General features: G+C 46.1%; 1 protein-coding gene across 1 annotated transcript in view; it reads left to right on the forward strand.

Moving 5' to 3' along the window:
• Positions 1-27167, forward strand: part of CDK13 (cyclin dependent kinase 13) — a 284521-nt gene that overhangs the window by 189522 nt on the left and 67832 nt on the right. Inside the window, 1 exon segment of the mRNA XM_029589531.1 lies at positions 26018-26223. Within this exon segment, the coding sequence (XP_029445391.1) occupies positions 26018-26223 (206 nt within the window).

The raw sequence follows: 27167 nt of genomic DNA on the forward strand, positions 1-27167 counted from the left end.
CAAGATTCCCTGGACTTCCCGCTGGGCTCTCAAGCTTGGGATTTTCAAGTTTGGAGATCCAAGGGCCCTCTGCAGTTATAACATGTTTTGGAGAGTGAAGGGGAAATTCTTTTCCAAAACTGAAAGAGCACTACGTTCTCAGCGATGCAAAGTTTCTCCTTTATACAATTGCGACATATAAAAACACTATCCTAGACAGATTTGACTTTGTAATAGATTCTTTTGAAGAACTTTTTCAGTTTGGGGTATGTAATACGCAATTCGGCTTCAGGAAACAACTAAACACTGAATCACTACTCCTATCTTTAAACGACACTGGGCTCAAAGGATTTGACAACGGCCACAGCTACCTTCTAGTCCTACTAGACCTATCAGCACCCTTCGACACGGTAAACCATTCAATACTGATTGACAGTCTGTCCAAAATTGGTGTAATTGAAAAAATCCTTCAATGGTTCTCATCCTATCTATCACAAAGAACATACCAGGTGTCAATCAACGACACCCTCTCAAAGAAAATAAACCTTAATACTGGAGTTCCCCAAGGCTAGTTCCCCAAGGCTCCGCACTAACGGCGACACTCAACATTTATCTTCTCCCGATATGCTACTTCCTCTCAAACCTTAAACTGACTCACTTCATATATGCTGATGACATCCAAATACTTATCCCAAAACACAACTATCTGGAAGACACCTACAAAAAAAGCCAATTACCTCACCAAATAAAGCAACTACTTACCAACATGAGACTTATCCTAAACATTGATAAAACAAAAATAATCATGCTGGATAGAAAGAACAACCCCACACACATACCACCACTCAACATAATGAATCAAAAGACTGCAATCTCCCCTGTCACCCATGCCCGCAACCTAGGAGTCAAGAACCACATCTCCGCTAAAATCAGATGGATATCACAAACTCCTAACCCTACGACATCTAAAACGTTTCCTTTCCCCCAGTGACTTCAGAACAGTCCTCCAACTACTCATCTTCAACCTGGATTACTGCAACTCCCTACTATTCAACTTACCTCTCACCACCATCCGCCTTCTCCAAATACTTCAAAATACAGCCGCCAGAATACTCACAGGAACGAAAAAATATCACATTACTCCAACTCTCATTCCTAGCGTGTAGCAGATGAACTCAGGACCAATGGGTATAGTGTACTCCTGTTACCAGTTGGAGACAGATCAGATTTCAATCTGACATCAGTCCCTAGTACATATACCCCTGCAGAAAGTGCAGCTCTTCAGTATTTTCCGTCTCCATAGCAGTTAGGGGCTATCTGCACGCTCTCACAGCGTTAGAACCAACTCAAAGAAGAAAACCCAAATTTTGAAGAAAAACCTACCTCTGAAGACTAGCCCCGCTCTCCTGCGGTGATACCCTCAGGTCCCTCCCCCAGTTGAGATTTCCTGATGTGATTTCCGTGGTCCCTCGGAGGTGAGCCTCGGTCAGATGGCCGAATCGTGGCGAGGACCTAGCCCCCGATCCCGGGCGTGGCTAAGAGGCAGCGGGTGCAACCTCGAATGCGGCGGTGAAGGTATTTGCCCTCTCCCCCCGCAGCCGGAGACCGCCCGGAACGAAACCAGGAAGTGCCGAAGACTAGGTAAGGTAGAGATCTTCAGCGTCAACTCCGGTCTCCGAGGTTCGAGGAGTCGCACATGTCGCCGGTCGGGACCAATGCCGCTAGGTTGATCCGCCCTAGCAGGGCCGGGCCCCAATTAGTTTCAAGTGTCTACACTTGTCTACACACATTCCTTGTGCGCATAAGTTATACCCGCGCCGCACGCCTACCGCATAACCACGACTTGGGCGCACAACTGCTCGCACAACCCACACGCATATCTTAGATGCACCGGAGCACATAAGGGGGTACGCACCGATAACCATGGCACCACCAGAAACATGCCTAGCATGCCATATCAGAGCCGCACAAAGCAAGGAGGCCAACACCATGTGCGCTTAGTGCGAGGAGGCCCTGAGATATCCAGCCCAGGGCCAGTCCCACCCAGGGACCCAGCACCGCTTGGCTTGGATCCAGCATCTATCTCATGGGTGGAGTTCTTCAAAGGGCTACATACCTTTGTTCAAATGCAAATGGAACCTCTGGCTGATCAGCCACACTTGCCACCAGAAGACCTGCAGGCCCCAGGCCCCTCGAGGCCTAGACATAGGTTTCCACTGTCCAGAAGCCCCACCTATAGGGACACGGACTACTCTTAGGAAGAAGCAAAGCCCCTAGAAGAGGGGGAACTTCCCCCAGGGACAGAGCCTCATCGAACCATGAGACGCTTCTTCACCAAGGATGAGCTCCGTGACCTGGTCACTCACAGCCTGAAGTAGCTCGCCATCCTGGGCTCAGGTGCTTCGGGGGAGCCTAAGCCGAATCCCCTGCTAGAGGGCCTCCGCCAGAACTCTCGCCATTTTCCTCTGTTACAAGCCGTCCAGCAGCTAATTGACCTGGAATGGAGTGCTCCAGAGTCCACTTTCAAAGGGGGATGAGCTATGGCAGCCATGTACCCCCTGGACCCGGCGGGCAAAGACCTCCTGACATGCCCAAAAGTTGATGCCATGGTCTGCGCAGTCTCGAAGCGCACTTCTATCCCAGTGGAGGGGAGGAGCAGCGCTCAGACGCACGTGACCGGCGTCTGGAATCCATCCTTAAGCAGTCTTTCGACGTAGCCGCTATGTCCCTACAAATAGCGGCCTGCTGCACCGTAGTGACACGTGCCTGCTTATCTCAGACCAGGAGCAACACCCCTGGAGAAGTCATGGAACCAGCAGTATCATTCCTTGCGGATGCCGCTTCCGACCTGGTGTGTACAGCAGCCAGAGGAGTGTCATCTGCGGTGGCTGGCAGGAGACAACTCTGGCTCCGAAGCTGGTTAGCCGATGCATCTTCCAAAACTTGCCTCACAAGGATGCCCTTAAAAAGATCTCTCCTGTTCGTCAGCGAGCTAGAGAAACTGGCCGACAAATGGGGTGAGTCCCCATTGCTGCGCCTACCGGAGGACAGGACTAAGAGAAACCAACGACCCTTTCCCCGATCTTCCAGGGGCAGAAGCTCTTGGCGCTTCAATCCATACAGAAACAACTATCAAGCGCCCCGGCCTACGGCCAGGAACCAGCCCTTTCGGAACAAGCACAACAAGAGGGGAGCCAGCTCGGGTGCAGCCCCAGCCGTACCCCACAATGAGATTTAGCCGACCCATCCAAAGGACGAAGCCATAGGGGGCAGACTAGCCCTATTCTACCACAGATGGGTCAAGATAACTTCAGACAAGTGGGTCCTAGCCATCATCCGGGAGGGGTACTACCTGGATTTCCTACGAACCCCTCCGGACAAGTTCATGGAATCCCCCTGCCACAAACTCTTCAAGAGGGCGGCAGTGGAAGCTACACTGACCAGGCTATTGGCCCTCAAGGCCATCACCCCAGTTTCTCCACAAGAAATAAATTGAATAATGCCCAGTATTTATCGTCCCTAAGAAAGAGGAGACGTTCAGTCCCATCCTGGACCTCAAGTCAGTTATCCGCCACCTAAGGATTCCCCGCTTCCGCTTATGGAAACCCTACGCTCCGTAATAAGGGCGATACAACCGGGACATCTTCTCACATCCCTGGATCTTTCGGAGGCCTACCGACACATCCCAATTCATCAGGAACATTAGCGCTATCTACGCTTCAAAATCCTGGACCATCACTACCAGTTTCGGGCACTACCCTTCGGGTTAGCCACAGCACCCCAGATGTTCACCAAGATCATAGCGGTGGTGGCGGCAACACTGAGGAAGGAAGGAGTCCTCGTACATCCTTACCTAGATGACTGGCTGATCAGGGCAAAATCCCCAGAGGAAAGCCGCCAAGCAACCAACAGAGTCAAAACTGTACTGGAGAGCCTAGGTTGGGTGGTAAATACCAGCAAGAGTTGTCTACAGCCCTCACAGTCTCTGGAATACCTAGGAGTCCGATTTGACACCAAGGAAGACAAGGTCAGCCTGACTCCCACAAGGAGATCAAAACTGTGGAACCGGTTACAAATCCTATTGAGTGAACCTCGTCCCACATCATGGGATTACCTGCAAATCCTTGGTCTGATGGCATCCACACTGGAAGTAGTGCCATGGGCATGAGCTCACATGAGACCCCTGCAGCACTCATGTCTATTACGATGGTGTCCACGGTCTCAGAATTACGCCGTATGTCTATCACTCCCGGGCAGAGTCCGGACCCAGCTACGGTGGTGGCTGCAAGCCAACCACCTGAGCCGGGGAACAAGGCTATCCTCCCCAACCTGGATCCTGCTCACCACAGATGCCAGCCTATGAGGATGGGGAGCACACTGCGAGGAGTTAACAGCCCAAGGGCAGTGGAACGCAGAAGAGGCAGGATGGAACATCAACTGCCTAGAAGCGTGGGCAGTCAGACTAGCCTGTCTACGATTCAGTCACGGACTCAGAGACAAAGCGGTCAGAGTAATGTTGGACAACGCCACAACAGTGGCCTACATCAACCGGCAGGGGGGAACCAGAAGCCAGCAGGTGTCTCTGGAAATAGACCCCCTAATGGCATGGGTGGAAGTAAACCTCCAGGAGATCTCGGCCGTCCACATCATTGGGAAAGACAACATCACGGCAGACTACCTCAGCAGGGAAAGTCTAGACCCAGGAGAATGGAAGCTGTCGTCCACAGCGTTCCAATTGATAGTGAACCGGTGGGGGACACCGGACATGGACCTTCTGGCAAACCGATCCAGTACCCAGGTACTTCAGCCGTAGGCGGGAACCTCAGTCCCAGGGGATCGATGCCCTGGTACAGACCTGGGCACAGGTGACCCTATTATATGTGTTCCCGCCGTGGCCCCTATTGGGCGCAATCATTCACAAGATACAGCTACACAGGGGACTAGTTCTTCTAGTGGCCCCGGACTGGCCAAGAAGACCGTGGTATGCAAACATGAGAAGACTACTGGCAGGGAACCCCCTACCACTGCCTCCACACAGAGACCTGCTACAACAAGGACCGATCCTCCACGAGGATCCAGCTCAATTCTCTCTTTTATGGCCTGGCCCTTGAGAGGGCTCGCCTGAGAGAGTGGTTACTCGGGGGCTATAATAGACACCCTACTCTGAGCACACAAGTTCTCCACATCCCTAACGTACATAAGGATTTGGAGAGTATTTGAAGCCTGGTGCGAAGGCCACGACATCAAGCCATGCTCAAGTAAAATTCCCTTGATCCTAGAATTCTTACATAACGGCCTACAGAAAGGGCTGTCCCTCAACTCCATCAAGGTACAGGTGGCCGCATTGGCATGCTATGGCCCCAAGAGCGAGGGCAACAGCATAGCTTCTCACCCGGACGTGTCACGCTTCCTGAAAGGAGTCAAGCACATACGCCCACCACTAAAGTGGCTGGTACCTCCTTGGAATCTCAACCTGGTCCTGGATTTCCTAGCAGGAACCCCCTTCAGGCCCCTCCGAGGGCTGTCCCTCCACCTGTTAACGTTAAAGACAGCATTTCTGCTGGCGGTTTGTTCAGCCCGCCGCATTTCAGAATTACAGGCACTGTTCTGCCATGAACCATTCCTCAGGCTCACTCCGGGGGCCATACAGCTACGCACGGTCCCTTCGTTGCTTCCCAAAGTGGTATCACGCTTCCACCTTAACCAAACCATCTCGCTACCATCGCCGGATGACGTGAAGAATCCAGAAGAAGCTCGAAGTCTACGTCACCTCAACATCGGCAGACGTCTTATCCAGATACCTGGAAATCTCGGAACCCGTACGAAAAACGGACCACCTTTTTGTCCTACACAGCGGGAAGAGACAAGGGGAAGCGGCCTCGTGGGCAACCATAACTCGCTGGATCAAGGAGGTCATTAAGGTGGCATACGTAGAAGCAGACAAACCACCGCCTCTACAGGTCAAGGCCCATTCTACCAGAGCCCAAGCAATATCCTGGGCAGAAAACAGAATGCTGTCACCCGCCGAGATTTGCAAGGCAGCGACATGGTCCTCCCTCCACACCTCCTCCAGATTTTACCGCCTGGATGTTCAGGCTTGGGAGGACATGGCATTTGCAAGGGCAGTACTAAGTGGGTCACGGGCAGCCTCCCACCCGGTTCGAGAGTAGCTTTTATACATACCATTGGTCCTGAGTCCATCTGCTACACACTAGGAAATGGAGAAATTACTTCCTGATAATTTCGTTTTCCTTAGTGTAGACAGATGAACTCAGCATCCCACCCTTGGCTGCCTTTACACATGGAATTCAAATGATCAAGGGTAAGCCATGTTTTCAGTCACTTAGGATTACCACCCTGCCGGGTGTCTATGCTTTCCAGTTGAGTCCACTGGCGGTCTCCAGCTATAGTCAATTCAACCAGTTCAAGTTAACCAAGTTATAAAGTTTAACCAACTTACGAAGTTATCCAAGCTAATCAAATTAGTCAGTCACACATATATCCACAATGCTTTGAGGAGAATACTGAAGAGCTGCACTTCCTGCAGGGGTATGTGTACTAGGGACTGACGTCAGATTGAAATCTGATCCGTCTCCAACTGCTAACAGGAGTACACTATACTCATTGGTCCTGAGTCCATCTGTCTACACTAAGGAAAACGAAATTATCAGGTAAGTAATTTCTCCATTTCATTATACAGGCTCCCAATAAAATACAGGATAGACTACAAAATAGTATCCATATCACACAAAATAATATACGAAAAACAAACTGGCTAAGTGCATCCATAAAACTCCACTCACCAAACCGAAATCTTCATTCAGCTAACAAAGGTTACTAAAAATTCCACCTGCTTGCCACAAACAACTTATCTCAACTTGGAAAAGAGCCATTTCCCTAGGAAGCCCCAAACTCTGGAACCGAACTGAGAACACAGTTCCCAGCCGAACTGAGAACACAGCAAATTTTAAAAACCTTCAAAAAAAGAACTAAAAACTTGGATGTTTACCAAAGCCTACCAAATCACCCAATGACTCTATGCTACAACTTCTATTGCTGAACCAATACAAAGCATGTAATTTAACCTGTACATATGTTTAACGACTACAATAACTATGCTAACAAGCAAGAGAATTTCTGAACACTGTTAAACATCGAAACTTTGTAAACCGTTGTGATGGCGAAACCAAACAATGGTATATAAAACTCAATAAATAATAAGCTATCCCTGTTATATATACATAAGGCATTAAAACAGTTAAGGAGGACTGCTTTGTTACTCTTATTTGATGGATGCGGGAGGGTGGTTTCTCCCTTTTATATACATTAGGTGATAACTCAGATATATGGTTTTAAGCATATATCTGAGTTATCTAATGTGTATATAAAGGAGATACAATACAAACTCTCTCTGGCATACAAAGCTAAACTCATCACTACTGAAATATGTGAGAAATGTAGAATGGAAGTGGATACTTTGTCCCATGGTTTATTTTGTCCATCTGGCAAGCGTTTTGGGTTATGGTTTTCCTGTGATCCCTATTTTGCTGCTATTCAGTGGGTTCCCTTCACTGTCATTTAGATGTAAGGGAGATAGACATTTTGTCAGGAAGGCATGTGCCATGGGGAACAAATAAAAAAAATTCTGATACATTGGAAAGGAAATACTGCACTTTCCTTTTGGCATTGGTGCAGTTTGTTCCATAATATGATGTAAATGGAAAGTATAGCCTCCAAATCCACCTTTAAATGCCAGCGGTTATTCTTAGCAACTTGGAAGAATTATGCTCAAACTTTCTCCCATAATCAGGAGCCTGATCCTGAATATGATTCGAGATTTTATGGGAATGAATAATAACCTAGAATCACCAAAAAAGAGGGGGAGGTGGAGGAAGGGAGTTTATGAAGATATCTGTTATGGTTAGGGTTGCTGTTTTTGAGATTTTGATTATGGGATTTAAGCAGTTGATTTGAATCAGAAGATGAGAAGGCATGTGAGGGGTAAAACATGAAAATATAATTTGTCATATTGGATGTAACTGTGGAGTGCATAAGTCTAGTTCGGAGTCTAGTTTGTATATCTCTGTCTAATAAAATGTTTGAAACTAAATACAAACCACCATTAGACTACACTGGTTATATAACTTTGTTAAAGTAAGGTGTATCATATAAATAGTGGAATATATAGAGCTAAATACAGACTATAGTAGGGTTTGTGTCCTTAGTTGAGATATATTTTTTTACTATTTATATAATTTATCAGCCCATGTAGAACTTAAGGTCATCTTCTCTGTGATTACCATCTTTTTAATTACTTAATTAGACTTGATGAATCCCATGAAGTTGCTATGAGCCCAAGGGCTGCTGCTTTGTAATGCCTTACCAAAAGAGATTGAGTGAGTTTTCTTTGCTAAACTTCCATGAGATGGTAAAAGCATATTTTATTTCAGCAAGCATTTGTTTTTTAAAGAGTCCATAGAGTAATAGGACATTGTAGCCATTGTTTGAGCAGAAGAAAATGTTAGAGATATGGGACTTATGACCTATTTGGTCTGTTTGTGTCTTTTAATGTTGTGTTTAATGTTTTTATGCTTTACATTTGTTTTTATTGTGCTTTTATTTCATGATTGATTATGGGTATGTTCATTGTTAACCACTTAGGAGATATTGATAGGTCTACAAATTTAATAAATAATGGGATTTGTCTTTAGTTGGGACCAAAACAAGCTTTGAAGATCCAGGTTTTCATCCATTTCGTGAAGGCTGTGAGATCTGGGGCATGTCCGATGTGTAGTGGTAGGGAGTTCTACATTGTTGTGACTGAGCCTGTAAAGGGTCTCTTCCTGGTATTTGTGAGACTGTGCTTGGGTTTGTGAACGCTTTGTTCAGGCATGTATTTAAGGAGCATGAGATTTCATGAGAGAGGTTATTACTAGGCCTTTAATGTTTTATAGTCAGGATTTAGTGCAGTAGTATCGGGAGCCAGCGTAGGGATTTTAGAATAGGGGTTATATTTGAATTTCTTAGCCTTTGCTATCAGCAAGCCCATAGTGTGTTATGAGCTGCAGACAGTGATTTAGGTTGTTGAGAATACCATCACAGAGGAAGTAGCAGTAATTCAGGCAAGAAATTACTGAAGCTTGGATGATGGTTGTGAAGGAAGCATAATCCAGGAGGTGGTTGAAGGTGATGGAAATTGAAAAGCTGGGTGAAGTACGGTGGTTACTGAAATCCAGAGGTGACCTGCTTGGAATTAAGGCTGCTTTCTTGATGGACACAACATATGGACCTTTTGAAGTTTCTCTTGTTAGCTGGTATCTGTAATTATCAATCTGATTCAGCATCTAGGTTTGGCTCCTTTTAATAGGAAGCTATTGTTGGAGACAATCTGGAAAAATTAGTCAGGGATTTGGGGGGTAATCAAGCTAGTATCTCTGAGATAAGGTCTGGTTGACCACCTATGTTCCTAGGAGTCATTTCTGCAGAGCCAGAATATACAGGCCAGGGAGAATTCTAGGAGAATGGACTTTTGAGTTAAAGAATCAGCTTTTGGTGCGAAGCCAGGAAGACTAAGAATGACCATCTGGGTCTTCTACAACTGCCTATTCGAACTAGTGAGGATCAGTAAGTCCTCACAGTGGTGGCCCTGTAGGCAACAGTCTCTGGCAATTTTTGCAGGAGTAGGATCATATCATGTCCCACTAGTGGATCTTGGGCATTGTTTAGAGTGGATGCTGTTTAGAGTTTCTTTCCTATTTCTGAAGCCTTGATGGGGTCCCCTGCATATCAGATGCCAAATGGGGTAGTGGAGAGGCTTTGGACTCTGGAAGCTGTAGTTCCAGTTTCACTCGATGCTCAGAGCTAAAGTCAGTGCTCCATCTATTTTGTATTTTGGAAAAAAGATGGCTCTTCTCTCCCATCTTCAATTTTTAAGGGGGACAGTGGATGCCTTTGTATCCCTTGCTTCTGTCTGGAAGCTTTTTGCCCCATTATAGTGGCACTGAATCAAAGGAGGGTGTATCTGGTCCCTAGATCTACAGAATCCACATTCCCATCAAAAAAGGTTACCAGAGGTGCTCAGGGTTTTTGAGATTGCATTCCAGTCCAGAACTCTTCAGGCTCACCTCAGCACCAAGAACCTTCACTAGGGTGATAGTAGTGGTCATGACTTCTTGCACAAAGAAGGTATCCTGGTTCTTTCTTGTTGAATTGAGTGGCTGGTAAGAACCAAGTCATTTCATGACTGTCAAACTGCTTCGGCCAGGGTGGTTCAATGTCCAGAAGACTTGGACTGAGTACTGAATGTAGTGAAGTGCTATCTGGTTCCTTCTTGGTGGCTGGAATATCTAGGGGCTTGTTTAATTCTAGGATTGGCCAAGTCTTCACGACACTGAAAAAGAACTAAGTTCCTAGCTCAGCTATAGGCTTCTTTTTCAGAAAGCTTCCAGGACTTGGGTTTATCTCTGCTCCTGGGTTCTATGGTCTCTGCCTTGGAGTTAGCCCCCCTAATCTGAAACACACTTGCAGCCTCTTCAGAACTTCATCCAGACTCACTGGTCTTCACAATTTCAGCATTTCAAGGTTTATCTTCCCCTCCCCTCTCTGTCTAAAGCCATTCAACTGGATTTTGGTCATGAACCTAGTGGACTGAGGAGCCCACAATCACAACCAGTAACCTAAGTGCTCTGGTCCAAAGAGGGGGAAGCCTTATGCCCCATAAACAGGCTTGGGAACCTGTGCCTTCAGGTTGGCTCTTTTCCTCTTCTTCAGGGAATGGCAGTAATTTATTTATAATTTTTATATACCGAGGTTCTTGTATGAAATACAAATCACTCCGGTTTACATAAAACAGTGAAAATGCCTTTATAAAAAAATGGGCAAACAGAGCTTGAAGATAGTCCAAAAGGTGAGCCTTTTGCTATAATCTACAACTCTTGAAAGCACATATTGTAGGAATAGAAAATTTCAGACTGTCAACTTCTGTGGAAATGAGTTAGATTCCAGAGAATGGGCCCTCAGCTGGGTCCTTCCAGAGGATAGGAAACTGGTGAGGAATCCTTAATATGGAATGGAGGTCTTCTCACAGAAATTCCAAAGCTGACAAGCTCTTCAGCCACAGGAAGGAAGTAGTTTCTGGAGGAATCTATGCCATAATTCTACCATGGCCAGTGAGCTGCTTTGAGGATCTTCTTTGGCCTTGTTAGGTACGATTCTAAGAATAGAGATTATCCCAGGACAAGCAGGATGCTAGTCCTCACATATGGGGTGATATCATTGATGGAGCCCTATTGCGGAAAACTTTGTCAGTTTCTAGAAACTTTTGACTGGCACTCTGAGCCCACTGAGCATGCTATGATATTCTCTGCCACAGGGGTCTCCCTTCAGTCTTCATTTTTCCGTGCTGCTACTGGCATTGCGGAACAGGAGCCTGTGTGTTTTCTCACAATATTGTCTGACTAAAATCAGATTTAAAATACATTATTTCTCTCCCATATCGGGGTCTTTCGTGTTACCACCGGCTGGTGAGTAAACTTAGTCTCTCTTTAACTCTCTTGAGTATAAATATTTTCTCATTTTTTCTCTCATTTTCATCTATGGCTGTCGGCGAAAATATGGCCACAAGATTTAAAAAATGTCCCAATTGTAATAGGACTATGTCCATTATAGATCCACACCTCGAGTGTGTCCTTTGTTTAGGTAAAACACACGACTTAACAGCCTGTCCCAAGTGTGCTGAAATGACCGCGATGGGTCGAAAGGCCCACCAAGAAAAGATGGAGCATTTATTCCATCTACAACGTTTGCCTTTCCCGTCGACGTCTGCTCAGTCGTCTCTGGCCGGAGTCTCAAAACATATAATCATCAAAAAGCATAGTCCGGAAGGCTTGGGGGATCGTTCATCGCCGACCCCCATCCGTGGCATCGATGAGGTCAGCAGCGGAACATCGACCAAAGCATCGCCATCGGCACAGACCACCCATCAATCCCGGAGGCGCTTCTCTCCCCAGAGAAATCGACTGCAAAACTGCCTCAACTCCAAGAAATACTGAGGCCTTCACCTCCTCTCGATGCAACGATCATCAAACCTCCACAGGGCCCTGTGGAAGGCCCAGCAACACCTCCACCGCCACCACGTGTAGCTGCTCTGCCTGCACCACCTATCATGGAGGAATTGACAGATTTTATCCGTCAAGCGGTGCTTCAAGCATTAAAGGACCAGCAACCATCGATGCCCTCACCAACATTGATACCGATGCTTGCACCAATGCCGGTGCTCCCGCTGATGCCTGTGCCTGCACCGATGCCGGTACCAATTCCGAAGTCGACACCAAAGCGGCCGTCAATGCCGATGCCTCTACTATCGCCGATGCCCAGCCCAATACCAGAACCAATTCCGTCTATGCCGACGCCAGTACCTGGGGTCCCAGGACAGCCAGAATTAGCATTGTTCCAACTTCTGATGAACAGATTCGACGCAATCGTCGGTGGTCTACCATCAATTCCAGCCAAGCCACAGGAAGACGTCCCTGGACGGATACCACTAGATGATCCACAGCCAGGACCTTCAGGGCTTTCTCAACCGCCAAGGTCTTCTCCCACGTCTCCACGTCAAGAAGACCCTTGCGATTCCTGGGAAGATAGACATACGGATACTTCTGAGGGGTTTATGTCTGATCCTTCTCCTCCGGAAGAAAGGAAGAAATCTCCACCGGAAGATTTATCATTTATAAACTTTGTCAAGGATATGGCAGATACCATACCATTTACTTTGGTATCAGAAGAGGACACAGGACAACAAACATTGGAGGTCCTACAGTTCGTGGACCCTCCAAAAGAAGTCTTGGCCATCCTGTCCACGAAGTTCTGCTAGACTTACAGCACAGACTCTGGTAGCATCCATGCTCAGTACCATCCATAAATAAGAGAGTGGACACCACGTATTTGGTACAATCTGTCCCCAGATACCAAAAATCACAGCTGCCACATCAATCAGTTGTTGTGGAGTCTGCACAAAAGAAATCTAAGCGAATAAGGCCTCATTCTTCCACTCCTCCTGGGAAGGATCACAGATTCCTGTACTCCTTGGGCAGAAAAGTCTATCAGGGAGCCATGCTTAATTCAAGGATTGCGTCATATCAGTTATATATGACGCAATACCAGAGGAATCTGTAGAAACAGATGCAAGATCTCTCCAATTCTTTACCACAGCAGTACCAAGAAGCAACTCAAGCCATAATACACAAAGGGCTTGAAGCTGGTAAGCACGAGGTCCGAGCCGCTTATGACAATTTTGAAACTGCCTCCAGAGTAGCGGCCTCAGGTATAAGTGCATGTCGCTGGGCGTGGCTGTAGGCCTTGGACCTCAGGCCTGAGGTCCAGGAAAAACTGATTGATTTGCCATGCGTAGGACAGAGCCTTTTTGGCTGAAAGGTTCAGGATGCTGTGGCCCAGTTGAAAGAACATACAGAAACCTTGCGTCAACTGTCGTCAGTTCCGCAAGATTCTGCTGCATCATCATCTTGCCTTCCTCCAAGGAAGGAATCTCGAAGGCCTTTCTACAGGCAGAGGCGTTATTACCCTCCAGCATCAAGGGGCAGATCTTCTCGGCCGCAGCAAAGATCTCAGTCCAGAAAACCTAGAGCTGCTAGACCTCAACCTCCACCGCAGACGGGACCGGCTGCAGGCTTTTGAGGCCACGGCCAGAGCCCAAAGACATCTCCACAACCCACAACCGGATCTACCGGTAGGAGGCAGAGTTTCCTCCTTTTACAACCATTGGGTACAGATAACAGACCAATGGGTGCTCTCAATAATATCTCGGTTACCAACTCAATTTTGTCTCAATTCCAAGAGATTCTCCTTCAAAACTTCTTCCACTTAAGCAAAAATCACATAATTCATCCTCAAGCAGAATTAACCACCCTTCTGAGAGCCAGAGCTGTAGAGCCAGTGCCCCGGACTCAGCAGGGCAGAGGATTCTACTCCCGTTATTTCCTCATTCCAGAGAAAACCGGAGGCCTACGTCCCATCCTAGACCTCAGAAATCTCAACAAATTTCTGAAAGAAAAATTCAGGATGGTTTCTCTAGGCACCATGCTTCGACTTCTTCAAACAGGAGATTGGCTTTGTTCTCTGGATCTACAAGACGCTTACCCTCACATTCCAATATTCCCTCCTCATCACAAATATCTGCGTTTCCTGGTGGGTCATCAGCATTTCCAATACAGAGTGCTACCATTCGGACTTGCCTCAGCTCCCAGAGTATTCACAAAATGCCTGGCAGTGATAGCGGCACACTTACACAAGGAAAGTGTCCATGTCTTCCCATATCTAGACTGCTCATCAGAAGTCAGTCTCAAAAAGGAGCTCTGGCTTCTCTGTCGAACAATTGCTCTACTTCACTCCATGGGTTTTCTCATAAATTATCAAAAGTCCCATCTCATTCCGTCTCACCTGCTTCAATTCATTGGAGCAGAATTGAACACCATACTTTCAAAAGCTTTTCTATCCGAGGATCGAGCAGAAACACTTTTCCTATTGGCAAACTTGCTACACTTGAAGAAACAAGCAATAGCTCATCAGTTTCTAACCTTACTAGGCCACATGGCCTCCACAGTTCTATGGCAAGACTAGCCATGAGAATAACCCAATGGACATTAAGGTCACAATGGACCCAAGCCATTCAACCACTGTCCTCTCCAATTCAAGTAACTCACCAGCTACGTTCATCTCTACTTTGGTGGGCGAACAAGGACAACTTGCGCAAAGGCCTGCCCTTCCAACAACCAGTCCCACAGATAACGTTAACTACAGATGCATCCACCTTGGGTTGGGGAGCTCACATAGACAATCTTCAGACCCAGGGTACTTGGACGAAACTCGAAGCAACATTTCAAATCAATTTCCTGGAACTTCGAGCTATATGTTATGTGCTGCATGCATTCAAGGACTGCCTTTCACACAAGACTGTTCTGATTCAAACGGACAATACAGTAGCCATGTGGTACCTGAACAAACAGGGAGGTACAGCCTCGTATCTCCTTTGTCAAGAAGCCGCTCAGATTTGGGACTGGGCCCTGACACATTCCATGTTTCTCCGGGCCACTTATCTAGTGGGCATCCACAATGTAGTAGCAGATCGCCTCAGTCGTCAGTTCCAGTCTCACGAGTGGTCCCTGGATCCCTCAGTAGCGACCAGGATATTCCAACGTTGGGGACAAACAATGGACCTCTTTACATCACACCTGAATCACAAAGTGGACAGATTCTGTGCTCTACACAAACACCAGCCAGCCAAGGATGCCTTTGGTCGCCCTTGGAACTCAGGCGTATCCTCTGATACTGCTAGTAACCAAAACTCTAGTGAAGCTGCAACAGGACAAGGGGACCATGATACTCATAGCCCCGTATTGGCCTCAACAAGTATGGTTTCCCATACTTCTAGACCTCTCGATCAGAGAAACAATTCGCCTGGGTATAGCTCCCACTCTCATAACTCAGGATCAAGGTCAGTTGCGCCATCACAACTTTCAATCCCTATCCCTGACAGCATGGATGTTGAAAGCTTGATCTTAAAATCACTCAATCTTTCAACTAATGTCTCTCAAGTGCTTATAGCTTCACGTAAACCTTCCATACGGAAAAACTATTCTTCCAAATGGAAAAGGTTTACATTGTGGTGCGCACAAAAGGACATTGACCCTTTCTCCTGCCCCACAACTTCTCTATTAGACTACTTATGCCATCTTTCAGACTCTGGTCTCTGGACCTCATCTGTAAGAGTACACTTAAGTGCAATCTCGGCTTACCATAACAAGACGGGAGATGCACCAATATCCACACAACCTCTCACCTTAAACCACCAATTCGACCATCTGTCACAGAAAGGGACCTTAATCTGGTCTTAAGGCTCATGCATTCTCCTTTCGAACCCATGACTTCCTGTGATCTTAAATTTCTCACATGGAAGACTATCTTCCTCATAGCCATTACATCGGCTAGAAGGGTTAGTGAGTTACAAGCACATGTCACATACTCACCCTATACAAAATTCCTACATGACAGAGTGGTTCTCCGTACACATCCAAAATTTCTTCCCAAAGTAGTTACGGAATTCCACTTGAACCAATCCATAGTTTTGCCCACATTCTTTCCAAGGCCTCATTCTCAACAGGGGGAATGGACCTTACATACCTTGGACTGTAAATGTGCATTAGCATACTACTTAGACCGCACTGCAGTCCATAGTAAATCCACTCAACTCTTTGTATCTTATGAACCAAACAAACCGGGTAATCCAGTGGGCAAACACACTCTCTCCAACTGGCTAGCAGATTGCATAGAATTCTGTTATGAAAAAGCAGGCCTTCCTCTCCAAGGGCGAGTAAAGGCACATTCAGTAAGAGCAATGTCAACCTCAGTAGCACACTATCGTTCAGTGCCATTTCTTAACATAAGTAAAGCGGCAACATGGAGTTCTCTTCACACCTTTGCAGCTCATTACTGTTTGGACAAAGAAGGATGACAAGATTCAGCCTACGGACAATCTGTCTTAAAGAACTTGTTTCCAGTATAACCCCAACTCCTTCTACATCCAACCTGCTGTGATCTTCGGCTGCCTCATTTTCACCAACAATACTTCAGTGTTGCTTCACTACAAAATGACTCAGCCTCTAGCTTACTAATCACCCATATGCCAGTTCGAAGGAGAAGGAAGCTCTGTCGAGGCTGGTGCTGACGCTGTGGCCTGAAGCCCCCCCCCCCCCCATTCAGCTTTGCCAGGGTCGGCACCCAGGGTCTCATCCTCTATGGATTTCATTGATGATGAGGCCCCGTATGACTCCTGGGGGGAGTACACTGCTGAATCCTCCTCGGAGGATTTGGAGGGTCTCCCCTCAGAACCTCCTGAGGAGTGAAGGAGAATCTCCCTCTAAGGACCTGACCTTTGCAAGGTTTGTAGGGTGATGGCTGAGGCCATCCCGTTTCAATTGATACAGAGAAGGATGCCAAACACAAGATGCTAGAAACTCTCCAGTTTGTGGAGACTCCTATAGAGATCATGATGGTCCCAGTGCATGAGATCTTTAAGGAATTGTTGAGGATTTGGGAGCACCCCCTCACGGTACCTCCTGTAAATAGGAAGGCGGACGGGCTGTACATCCAACAGGTTACCGGATTTGAAAAGTGTACATCCACATCAAGATCTTCTGTGTATTATAACAAAATCATTTTTCTACTGATTGTTATAACATTGAAATTACCAGGAAAAATAAAATAACTGAAAATAAGTCCCTACTGATAACACAAGATAGTGGCAGGTTCATCAATCCAAAAATCTACTCCCTGACCACCTCTTAATCAGTTCCACTGATTAAGCATCCAGAAAGAAATCCACCAGAAAGACTGAAGATTCTCTGTCTGGTGTGTGCACAAAGAGGTTAACCTATTTGCTTGCACTCCTGACTGTATTTCACTACCTCTTTCATCTTAGTTAGGACTCATCACCTCTTCAGTCAAGGTACTGAAGAAGTGATGAGTGTGCATGGAATGCTGTAGCAGCATACCATGCATGAATAGATGATATTCCTGTGTCCTTGCATCTTGTTATATCTAAGTTCATGAAGGGCATATGGCATGTAAAGCCTCTGATGAAACTACTGGTACCATAGGATCTCAGTGTGGTCCTAACACAACTCATGAAATCACCTTTTGAGCTATTAGAATTTATGCACTTCAAATGTCTAACTTGGACAGTTATTTTCTCAGTAGCAGGAACGTAAGTTACTGAACTCCAAGCACTAGTTTCCTATTATCTTTGCTTGGCAGTTCGTCAACAGTAGGGCAAGTTGTGGAAAACTATACTAAGTTCCTTCCTAAAGTGATTCTGGTTTTTCATATCAATTAGTCTATTGTTCTTGAAAAGGACCCCCATATATTGGACTGTAAAAGATTATTAGCATACTACACAAACAACCCAGCCGCCTCATCTGCCGGTTCAGCTTTTCATCTCCTTCAGTCCTAATAGGTTAGGGTTTGCAGAATTGAAGAGGAGTCTGTCCACCTGGTTGACTGCATATCCTTCTCAAATGACTTAGCATGTCAGCAGTTAAATGGTCCAGTTAAAGCACCATCAAGTTAGGACCATGGCCACTTCAGTTGCTCACTTAACTCTTCTATTCAAGAGATATGTAGAGTGGCAACATGGTGGTCCTCCCTGTATACTTTTGCAGCTCATTGCCTGGAAACCAAATCTAGAAAAGATAGTGTTTTTAGCGAAAGATTGTATAGAGCCTATTCAGTTCATAGTTAACTTCTGTTACTGTTTTCAGCGTTGCCAAAAAAAAGATAAAATAAGAGAACATGGAAATCTCAACTGTGGCATTCCCCACTTGGATGGCTGATACCTCCTGCTTGTCAATGGAGAAAGCAAAGTTACTTACCTGTAATGGGGGTTCTCCATAGATAGCAGTTTTAATCAGACACCATAAACTCCATTACCACTTCCCTTTGTTATCTCCCACTCAACCAGTTTCTAACCCAGTCAGTCACTTTAGGGCACTCAGTTTATAAATTGCCTGTGCAAAACTGTCAAAGCCCTTGCTGAAATCTAGTACACAGTATCTAGTGCTCTCCCCTGATCCAACGCTCTGGTCACCCAAAGAAATTGATCAGATTTGTCTGTCAAAAACTACCACTGATAAAGCCATGCTGCATTGGATGGTATAATCAGTTGTTGCCTGAAATTGTTCATCTAACATCTATTTCAGACACTTCTATAGGCCCACCCTCATACTGGTCTATAAACGGATCACCTATTCCCATTACACAATTCGCTACAAATCTAGGTGTCATCATAAATTCAGATCTATCAATGAAACACATCTCTTCTATAACAAAAAAATCCTTTTATAAGTTACAGCTCCTTAAACGTCTCCGTCCTCTTCTTTTTCACCAAGATTTCCGAACTATTCTCCAATCTTTAATTTTTTCTGGCTTAGATTACTGCAACGCTCTCTATATAGGACTCCCCGACTCTATAATTCATCCCTTACAAATTATTCAAAACAGTGCAGCTCGCATTTTATCAGGTATTTCTATTCGAAATCATATTACACCTATCCTTCAATCTCTTCATTGGTTACCCATAAAGTACAGAATAAAATATAAAATCCTTACTATCATTCACGGTCTAATAAATAACCCATCTTCTACTTGGCTTTGCTCATTACTCCGTATCTATAAACCAGTAAGACATCTAAGATCACTCACCCAAAATCTACTTGACACTCCTTCCCCCCGACAGGCTAGACTAGACATCACCAGGAAAAGGGCCTTCTCAGTGGCAGGCCCTCTTCTCTGGAACTCACTACCCAACCCTCTTCGTCTAATATCCAACCCCCAACAATTCAAAAAATCATTAAAAACACATTTTTTCCAATTGGCATTCAATACTTCTCCACAAACAACTCAACATCACTCCACAACTTAGTAATCGCTCAATTCCCAGATCTTTATTTTTTATTTTTTCCTTTACTTCATATCCCCCCCTCCCCCAAACCGCTACCCTCTTGATTTTAACTTGAATTCAGGCCCAGCTCCATTAATAGTCATTTTTTGTTAAATATTTTTATTTTTTACCTATAAGGTATATATCAGTTTTATGTATTTTTATAGTATTTTTTTTAGTTTCTTTCATCTATTTATTTTTACTTTTATTTTATTGTAAACCGTTTTGACAAGATACCCTGTTTTGAAAAGCGGTATATAAATACTTTTAAATAAATAAATAAATAAATATGATTGTATTGTTTCTTTTCCTTTCCCCTCCTTTTTCTTTGCTAGCTAGCAAATTCACTCCATGTCTCCTGTTTTTCTTTTTTTCTCCAAATAATCAGATGTGCTGTCTTTTGGCAAAATATTGGTACCGTATAACAAGAAACAAACATGGCAGAAAGACCATATAACCCATCTTGTGTACCCATCCACTATAAACCCCTGCTAATCCCTCAGAGATCCCCTATGCTTGTCCCATGCTTTCTTGAATTCAGATACTGTTTCTCTCCTCCACCTCCACTAAGACATTCATCCACTACCCTTTCTGTAAAAAAAAAAAAAAAAATACTTTTAGGTTACTTCTGTCTACCCTCTTTTACTTTCATCCCATTATCCCTAGTTCCATAGTCTTGTTTCCATGAAAGACACTGATCTCCTGTGTGATACCTCGGAGGCAGTAGTGTTTTTTCCAGTAAGAAGGGCAATGGGTTCATTCTTTTCGTGCTACAAGTGCTGATTTAAACTTTGCACTATTGATATAAATATGGAGGTCATACATGTATCAGCACTAGACCATATGTGACCAAATTTTTGAAGCAAATGTATGAACACCCTTATAAAAAAAAAAAAATATGGCTACCTCATCATTTCCTGCCTGGTCATGTCTTTTCATTAATGACCAACTGGACTTGAAATCAGCTTCTTTGGTTTAGTCTTTGACACTCTGGAAGTACTGTATTCAGCTATTTCTGTGTAATAGTTTTATTTTTCAAAGTGGTAAAATATTTTCTCCTAAGACAAGCAGGATGGTAGTCGTCACACATGGGTGACATCAGATAAAGCCCGGTATGGAAAACGTTTGTCAAAGTTTCTAGAACTTTGACTGGCACACTGAGCATGCCACTGTCCACGCAGGATCCCCCTTCAGTCTTTCTTTCCGCGAAGTGTTTGCCTCACGGTTGTGGAGCTCTGCTGTTTGAGTGGTTTTTCTCTGTCGGCTTCTCCCTGTCGGCGCTTCAATAGGGCAGCATGGTAAGTTTTTTTTTTTTTTTTTTTTTCCTTTTTTTTTTTCTTTTTCTTCCTTGTAGTCTGTCATCAACCGCTCATGGCATCGGATTTTTGCCGATGCCCCCAGTGTCTGCAAGCCATGTCCATTACAGATCCGCATAAGGTCTGTATCTTCTGCCTGGGGGCATCTCGCAAGACATCCAGGGGTGTCTATTCGATCAAATGACCCCCAAGGGTCGTTGAGCTCTGTTAGATGAAATGGAGAAGCTCTTTGGATCCAGAAAGTCTGATCTTTCTACTCCGGCGTCAGGCACCTTGACTCCCAGGGGCCGTGGAGAACAGATGGACGTGGGTCCATCGGTGTCTGCTTCCCCTCCAGGACCCTCACAGGAACGAGGGGTGGAGTATAGGCCCTCTTTGGTGTTGTCACGCTCCAGGTCCTCAGGTTTGTCCCCATCCTCTGTGCCTGGGAAAGACCAGGCCGAGCACCGTGGGAAGCTTTGGAAGCATCGACACCGGTCACCGTCATCGCACGGCACCAGACTCAGGGCGGCACCGGTGTCCACTGTGATGCCCCCGAAGAGACCCCATGGAGAGGAGGCATCGACCTCCATCTTACTCGGGACTCCTAGGCGTTCCCCACTAATATCTGTGCTGAGCACAGAGCTTCCCTGAGGCTCTAGTGACTCTTCTTCCTCTTCCTTCTTCAGTCCTTGCTTCTGACTTCCAGGAGGAACTGGACCACAGGGTGCAATAGGTGGTGCTCCAAGCCCTTCAGGGTATCGAACCGCCGATTCCACTGGTGTCTTCCCCTGTGTCTGAGCCTGCCCCTGCTATGCTAGTGCCGCTACTATAGTACCTCATTGTCCTCTTGGGCATCCTGCCCACGCAGCTGCTTCGGTTGCCCAGGGATCCCTCGATGCCCCAATGGCTGCAGAGTCCTCCCTCCGGAGTCATCCCCATTGTGGGTTCCTTGGAGGAAGGCAGTTTCCCAACCAAGGGCACCATCGGGGGATCTAGTACCATACTCAGTTTTGTTCGGCCCTGTCCTGTGGGGATCTCAGTGCTCTCGAGGCAGCCGGTACCCCTAATTCCATCTGTGCCTTTGTTAGAGCTGAGGGACTTGGAAAGGGGTCCTCCTCGAGGACCCCCAGGGGACTTCAGTGAGGAAGCCCCGTATGATCCCTGGGAGATGATACTTAGAAGTCTTCTTCACAGGACTCTGAGACCTTCCCTTGGATCCATTTCCTCCAGACAAGAGGTGCTGGTCCTTGCTGGAGGATCTGACCTTTGCTGTCTTTGTGTGCACGGTGGCTGAGTCCATACCTTTACAGCTCTTCATGGAGGAGGATGCCTGCCAAAAGATGCTGGAAGTTCTCTAGTTTGATGCCCCAACGGAGGCCTTGGCTAGCCCCATGCATGACACATTTAAGGAATTGCTAAGCATGTGGGAGCACCCTGTCTTGGTGCCTCCAGTGAACCGTAAGACAGACATAGTCTACTTGGTTCAACCGGCCTTGGGATTTGAGAGGCATCAGCTCCCGCACCAGTCAGTGGTGGTGGAGTCTGCCCTCAAGAAGGCCAAGCGTTCCCGTACACATGCTTCTTCACCTCCATGTTGGGAGCACCAGGCATTGGATGCCCTAGTTAGGAAGATGCTGAATGCCTCCCCTCAGCAGTAGCAGGAAACCACCTTATTTATTTATTTGTTATTTATTTATTTGTTCAACTTTATATACCAGCTTTCAAATACATGTCAAGGCGGTTTACAAACATGAAATTTGCAGTAGCAAATTCAAAATAAAATAAACAGCTTATCTAAATTTTACATTCTTTCAATAGTATTAAGTTAAAATTATATTAAAGTTAAAACAATAAAACACTTTAAAAACAGTTTAATAAAACACTTTAAAAACAGTTGCCCAGCAAGGCTTGGAGAGTGGCAAACATATGATGTGTGTTTGTTTGAGAAAGCGGCTAGGGTGGCAACGGTGGGCATTGGGACCCATAGGATGGCATGGCTCCACACATCGGACCTCCAGCCAGAAGTCCAGGATAAGCTCTCAGATCTGCCCTGTACTGGAGAGAACCTGTTTGGAGACAAGGCATGAGATGCTGTTGCTTAATTGAAAGATCATCAGACCCTCCAGCATCTCTCTGCCAGTACTTCTGGCCTTCTGTCCTCTGTCAGGAAGGCCTCTCTTCAAAGCAGCAGGAGGTCTTTTTATTGCTAAAGGAAATATTATCCTCTGGCCTTGCTGTGAGTAGATTATAGGGGTCGCTCTAGACAGCAGCAGACCCCCAGGACTCAGCCAGCTCCCCAGCAAAGCCCTACTATAGGGTTTTGACTGGCCCCGAGGAAGCATAAGCCCATGACCATACAGTCGACATTAGGGCCCCCTAGACCTAACCATTCAGGTGCTGGAATCCTGCTGGTTTATCAACTACCTGAAATCTTATCTTACCCCATCAAATCACTTGGACTTCATAGGTGCCTACTTGGATATGACCCAGGCTCGGGCCTTTCTTCCTCACAACTGAGCACTTGCTCTAGTGTCTCTGGCGAGTGCAGTCCACCGCAGCCGAAGGGTTTGGCCTAACTGCTGCTTTGTTTAGGGGCCATATGGCCGCATCGATCCATGTTACTCCCTTTGCCCGCTTACACATGTGGAGCGCTCAGTGGACCCTGCAGTCACAGTGGCGGCAAACCTCCCAAGACCTCAGCATGCAGGTAAGAGTCACGTCATCTCTCCAGACCTTAGAGCCTGCCCAACCTGGAGCAGGAGGTTCCCCTTCAGGCCGCCCCCCCCCCCCCCCCAATCCAGACTGTGCTCACTACAGACACTTCCACTATGGGCTAGGCAGCGCATGTGGACAGCTTCCACACGCAGGGTCGCTGGTCTGCTCGGGGAAACTCCATACCAGATCAACTTCCTGGATCTTTGAGCCATCAAGTATGTGCTCTGGGCATTTCAGGATGGCCTATCTAATCGAGCAGTCCTGATCCAGATCGACAATCAGGTTGTAATGTGGTACATTAACAAACAGGGAGGTACCAGATCGCTGCACCTCTGTCAGGAGGCTGTCCAGATTTTCGCCTGGGCTCAGTCCCAGGGAATCCTGCTCCAACCATATATATCTGGCCGGATTGGAGAAAGTAGTTGTGGTTCAGCTGAGTCTAGCATTCCATCCCCACGAGTGGTCCCTGGATCAAACAGTGGCAGATCTCATTTTCTGCCTCTGGGGGATTCCAGAAGTGGACCTTTTTGCCTCCCCTTGCAACACCAAGGTGAGCACCTTTTGCTTCCTGTACAGGGAGTCCGGAAGGCCAGCTTCAGATGCCTTTGCCTGCCATTGGGGCAGGGGTCTTCTGTATGCATATCCTCCACTTCTGCTGGTGTTAGACTCCTGAAGCTCCGCTAGGACGGGGGAACCATGATTCTCATCGCCCCTCGGTGGCCGAGACAGATTTTGTTCCCAATCCTTCAGGATCTCTCTGTCAGGGAACCAATTGGTCTGGGGACCTCCCCTGACCTGATCACGCCTAGATGTTGAAAGGCTAGTTCTGCGACTCCCTTGACCTTTCTGATGACGTATCTCTGGTCCTGATTGCTTCTCGAAAGCCTTCCACCAGGAAGACACAGGCTCTGAAGTGAAGGAGGTTTTCTGTCTGGTGTGAGTCATGGTGCAGATCCATTCTCTTGTCCCACTCCAGAAGTGCTGGACTATTTGTTACTATTTGGGTACTTGCCAGGTTCTTGTGGCCTGGTTTGGCCTCTGTTGGAAACAGGATGCTGGGCTTGATGGACCCTTGGTCTGATCCAGCATGGCAATTTCTTATGTTATATCTTTCTGATGCTGGTCTGAAGACCAACTCAGAGTACACCTCAGTACTATGTTGATGGTTCGCCTATCTCCATGCAACCTGTGGTGAGCCGGTTCATGTGGGGTCTGCTTCAGCTGAAGTCTGCTCTGCGCTGCAGCCTTCTGTTGTGTCCTGTGATCTCAACGTGGTACTAGCTTGTCTCATGTGAGGTCCTTTCAAGCCGTTGTGCTACTGTGATCTGAAGTACCTGACTTGGAAGGTTATCTTCTTGGTTGCAGTTACTTCGGCATGCAGAATCATTGAGCTTCAGGCTTTGGTGATAGATCAACCTTACGTGAAATTCTTTCACGACAGGGCAGTTCAACATACTCGCCCTAAGTTTCTGCCTAAGGTGGTGACTGATGTTCATCTCAGCCAGTCCATTGTCCTGCCTACCCTTTTTCCCAGGCCGCATTCTTACCAGGATGAACGGGCTCTGCACAATTTGGACTGCAAAAGGGCCTTGGTTTTCTACCTTGAGCAGACGGCCACAGACAATCCACACAACTCTTCATTTTATGCGATAAGAATAGATTGGGAGTTGCGGTCACCAAGAACACATTGTCTAATTGGCTAGCGGATTTTATTTCCTTCTGCTGTGCACAGGCGGGCCTTCAGCTTGGAGGCCACATCATGGCTCATTCTGTCAGAGCCATGGTGGCAATGGTAATCCACTTATATGCAGTCCCCGTGGCCGATATCTGCAGAGCTGCAACGTGGAGTTCTCTCCACACGTTCGCTGCCCATTACTGTTTGGATAGAGATGGCCGTAGTGACAGCAGCTTTGGTCAGGCTGTCCTGCGGAACCTCTTTAAGTGAAAAAACACCCAACTCTTCCTGCCTAGGACCCATTTTTTTGGTCCTAGGCAGGAAGAGTTGGGTGTTTCCCTCTGGTTTTCCACAGCATCGCAGTTGTGCCTGTTGGCACCAGTTTTTGTATCTGTGAATATAATAGAGTTCGGGAGTAGCCTGTAGCTTGGTATTCACCCATGTGTGAGGACTACCATCCTGCCTGTCCTAGGAGAAAGCAGAGTTGCTTACTTGTAACAGGTGTTCTCCTGGGACAGCAGGATGTTAATCCTCAGGAAACCCGCCTGCTGCCCCGCAGAGTTGGATTTCTCCATTTGTTTTATTTTTTGATAATGCTATGTTACAAGACTGAAGGGGGACCCCGTGTGGATTGTGGCATGCTCAGTGTGTCAGTCAAAGTTCTAGAAACTGACAAAAGTTTTCCATGCTGGGCTCCATCTGATGATGTCACCCATGTGTGAGGACTAACATCCTACTGTCCTAGGAGAACACCTGTTACAGGTAAGCAAGTCTGCTTATGGCATTTTCTGATGTGTGATAAAATAGAGAACATACCACACATTTTCATTGTTTTCTTCCCAGCCTTCCTCTATGGCAGGATTGCCATGAACTATGGAGTAAGAAACGCAGAAGACAAAAACAAATGGGCATGAGTGACGAAGGAACAGCACCCAAACTTCCCAGAAAGGACTTGTCTCTTGGCATGGATGACAGCAGGAATAGTACCCCTCAAAGTCTGCAGACATCCTCACAACTCAAACCTCAGGGCAACTCCAATATAGAACTAGGTCAGTATTACTTATTTTCCTTTCATTTCTACATGGTTGCAAGCTGCTTAACGCCTTGTATTTTTATATGTTTACTTGGGTAAATGTAAATACATATTCATTTTGATTGCAGAAGTAGAGATATTTTCTCTGACGAGGTACTGCGAGCCATATACATGGGTTACATGACTTTTGTGTTGGTGTGGAATGCTTCCAGAGTGTTCTTGGAAAGCTTTTCAGGTATACACAGTGGCTTCCCATGCACCACCAAACCCACAGTGCTCACTTTGCTTTTTCTTTTCTAGCATTGATGCTCACCACCGTTATTCAAAAATATAAAAAAAACAAGCTTGGCTTAGACCATTGATCTATTATGCCAAGCATCCTGTCTCCAACAGTGGCCACTCTGGTCATTTGAAGGTACCTGTCAGATCCCGGATAGGAAAACCCATTCCATGTTAACTCATCAGACGTGGGAGGTGGAAACACCTAAGGCTATCTGGCTAGATAATGGTTAGTGCATCTGTCCTTTAGAAAGTTATCTAAACCTCTTTTTAAACTGGCCTTGACCACATTCTCAGGCAGCAAATTCCATAGTTTAATTATGTGTTGACTGAACAAAATGCTTTTCTAGAATTAGTTTTAAATCTTCTACTAGTTTAATAGTGTTCCCTATTCTTAGGGAAGGATTATTTACTTTTTCTGATAGTACTATCATCTTTTTCCATCCCAAACCAAGATTTTATAAACTGCTACCTGTCTGTCCTACAAGCTTAAGAGCCCTAACCTGTCAAGCCTTTCTTTGTAAGTTGGTCTTTCTATCCTTTTAACCGTTTGTTGCCCTTCTTTGCATCTTTTCTAGTTCCGCTGTATCTTTTTTTTGAGATATGACCTGAGCTGAACACAAATGCAGTTGCACTCTTGCTGCATGACTACTAGATCTACATAATCAATTGTATATCTGC

Source organism: Rhinatrema bivittatum, chromosome 2 (genome assembly GCF_901001135.1).
Source record: "Rhinatrema bivittatum chromosome 2, aRhiBiv1.1, whole genome shotgun sequence".
Lineage (NCBI taxonomy): Eukaryota > Metazoa > Chordata > Amphibia > Gymnophiona > Rhinatrematidae > Rhinatrema > Rhinatrema bivittatum.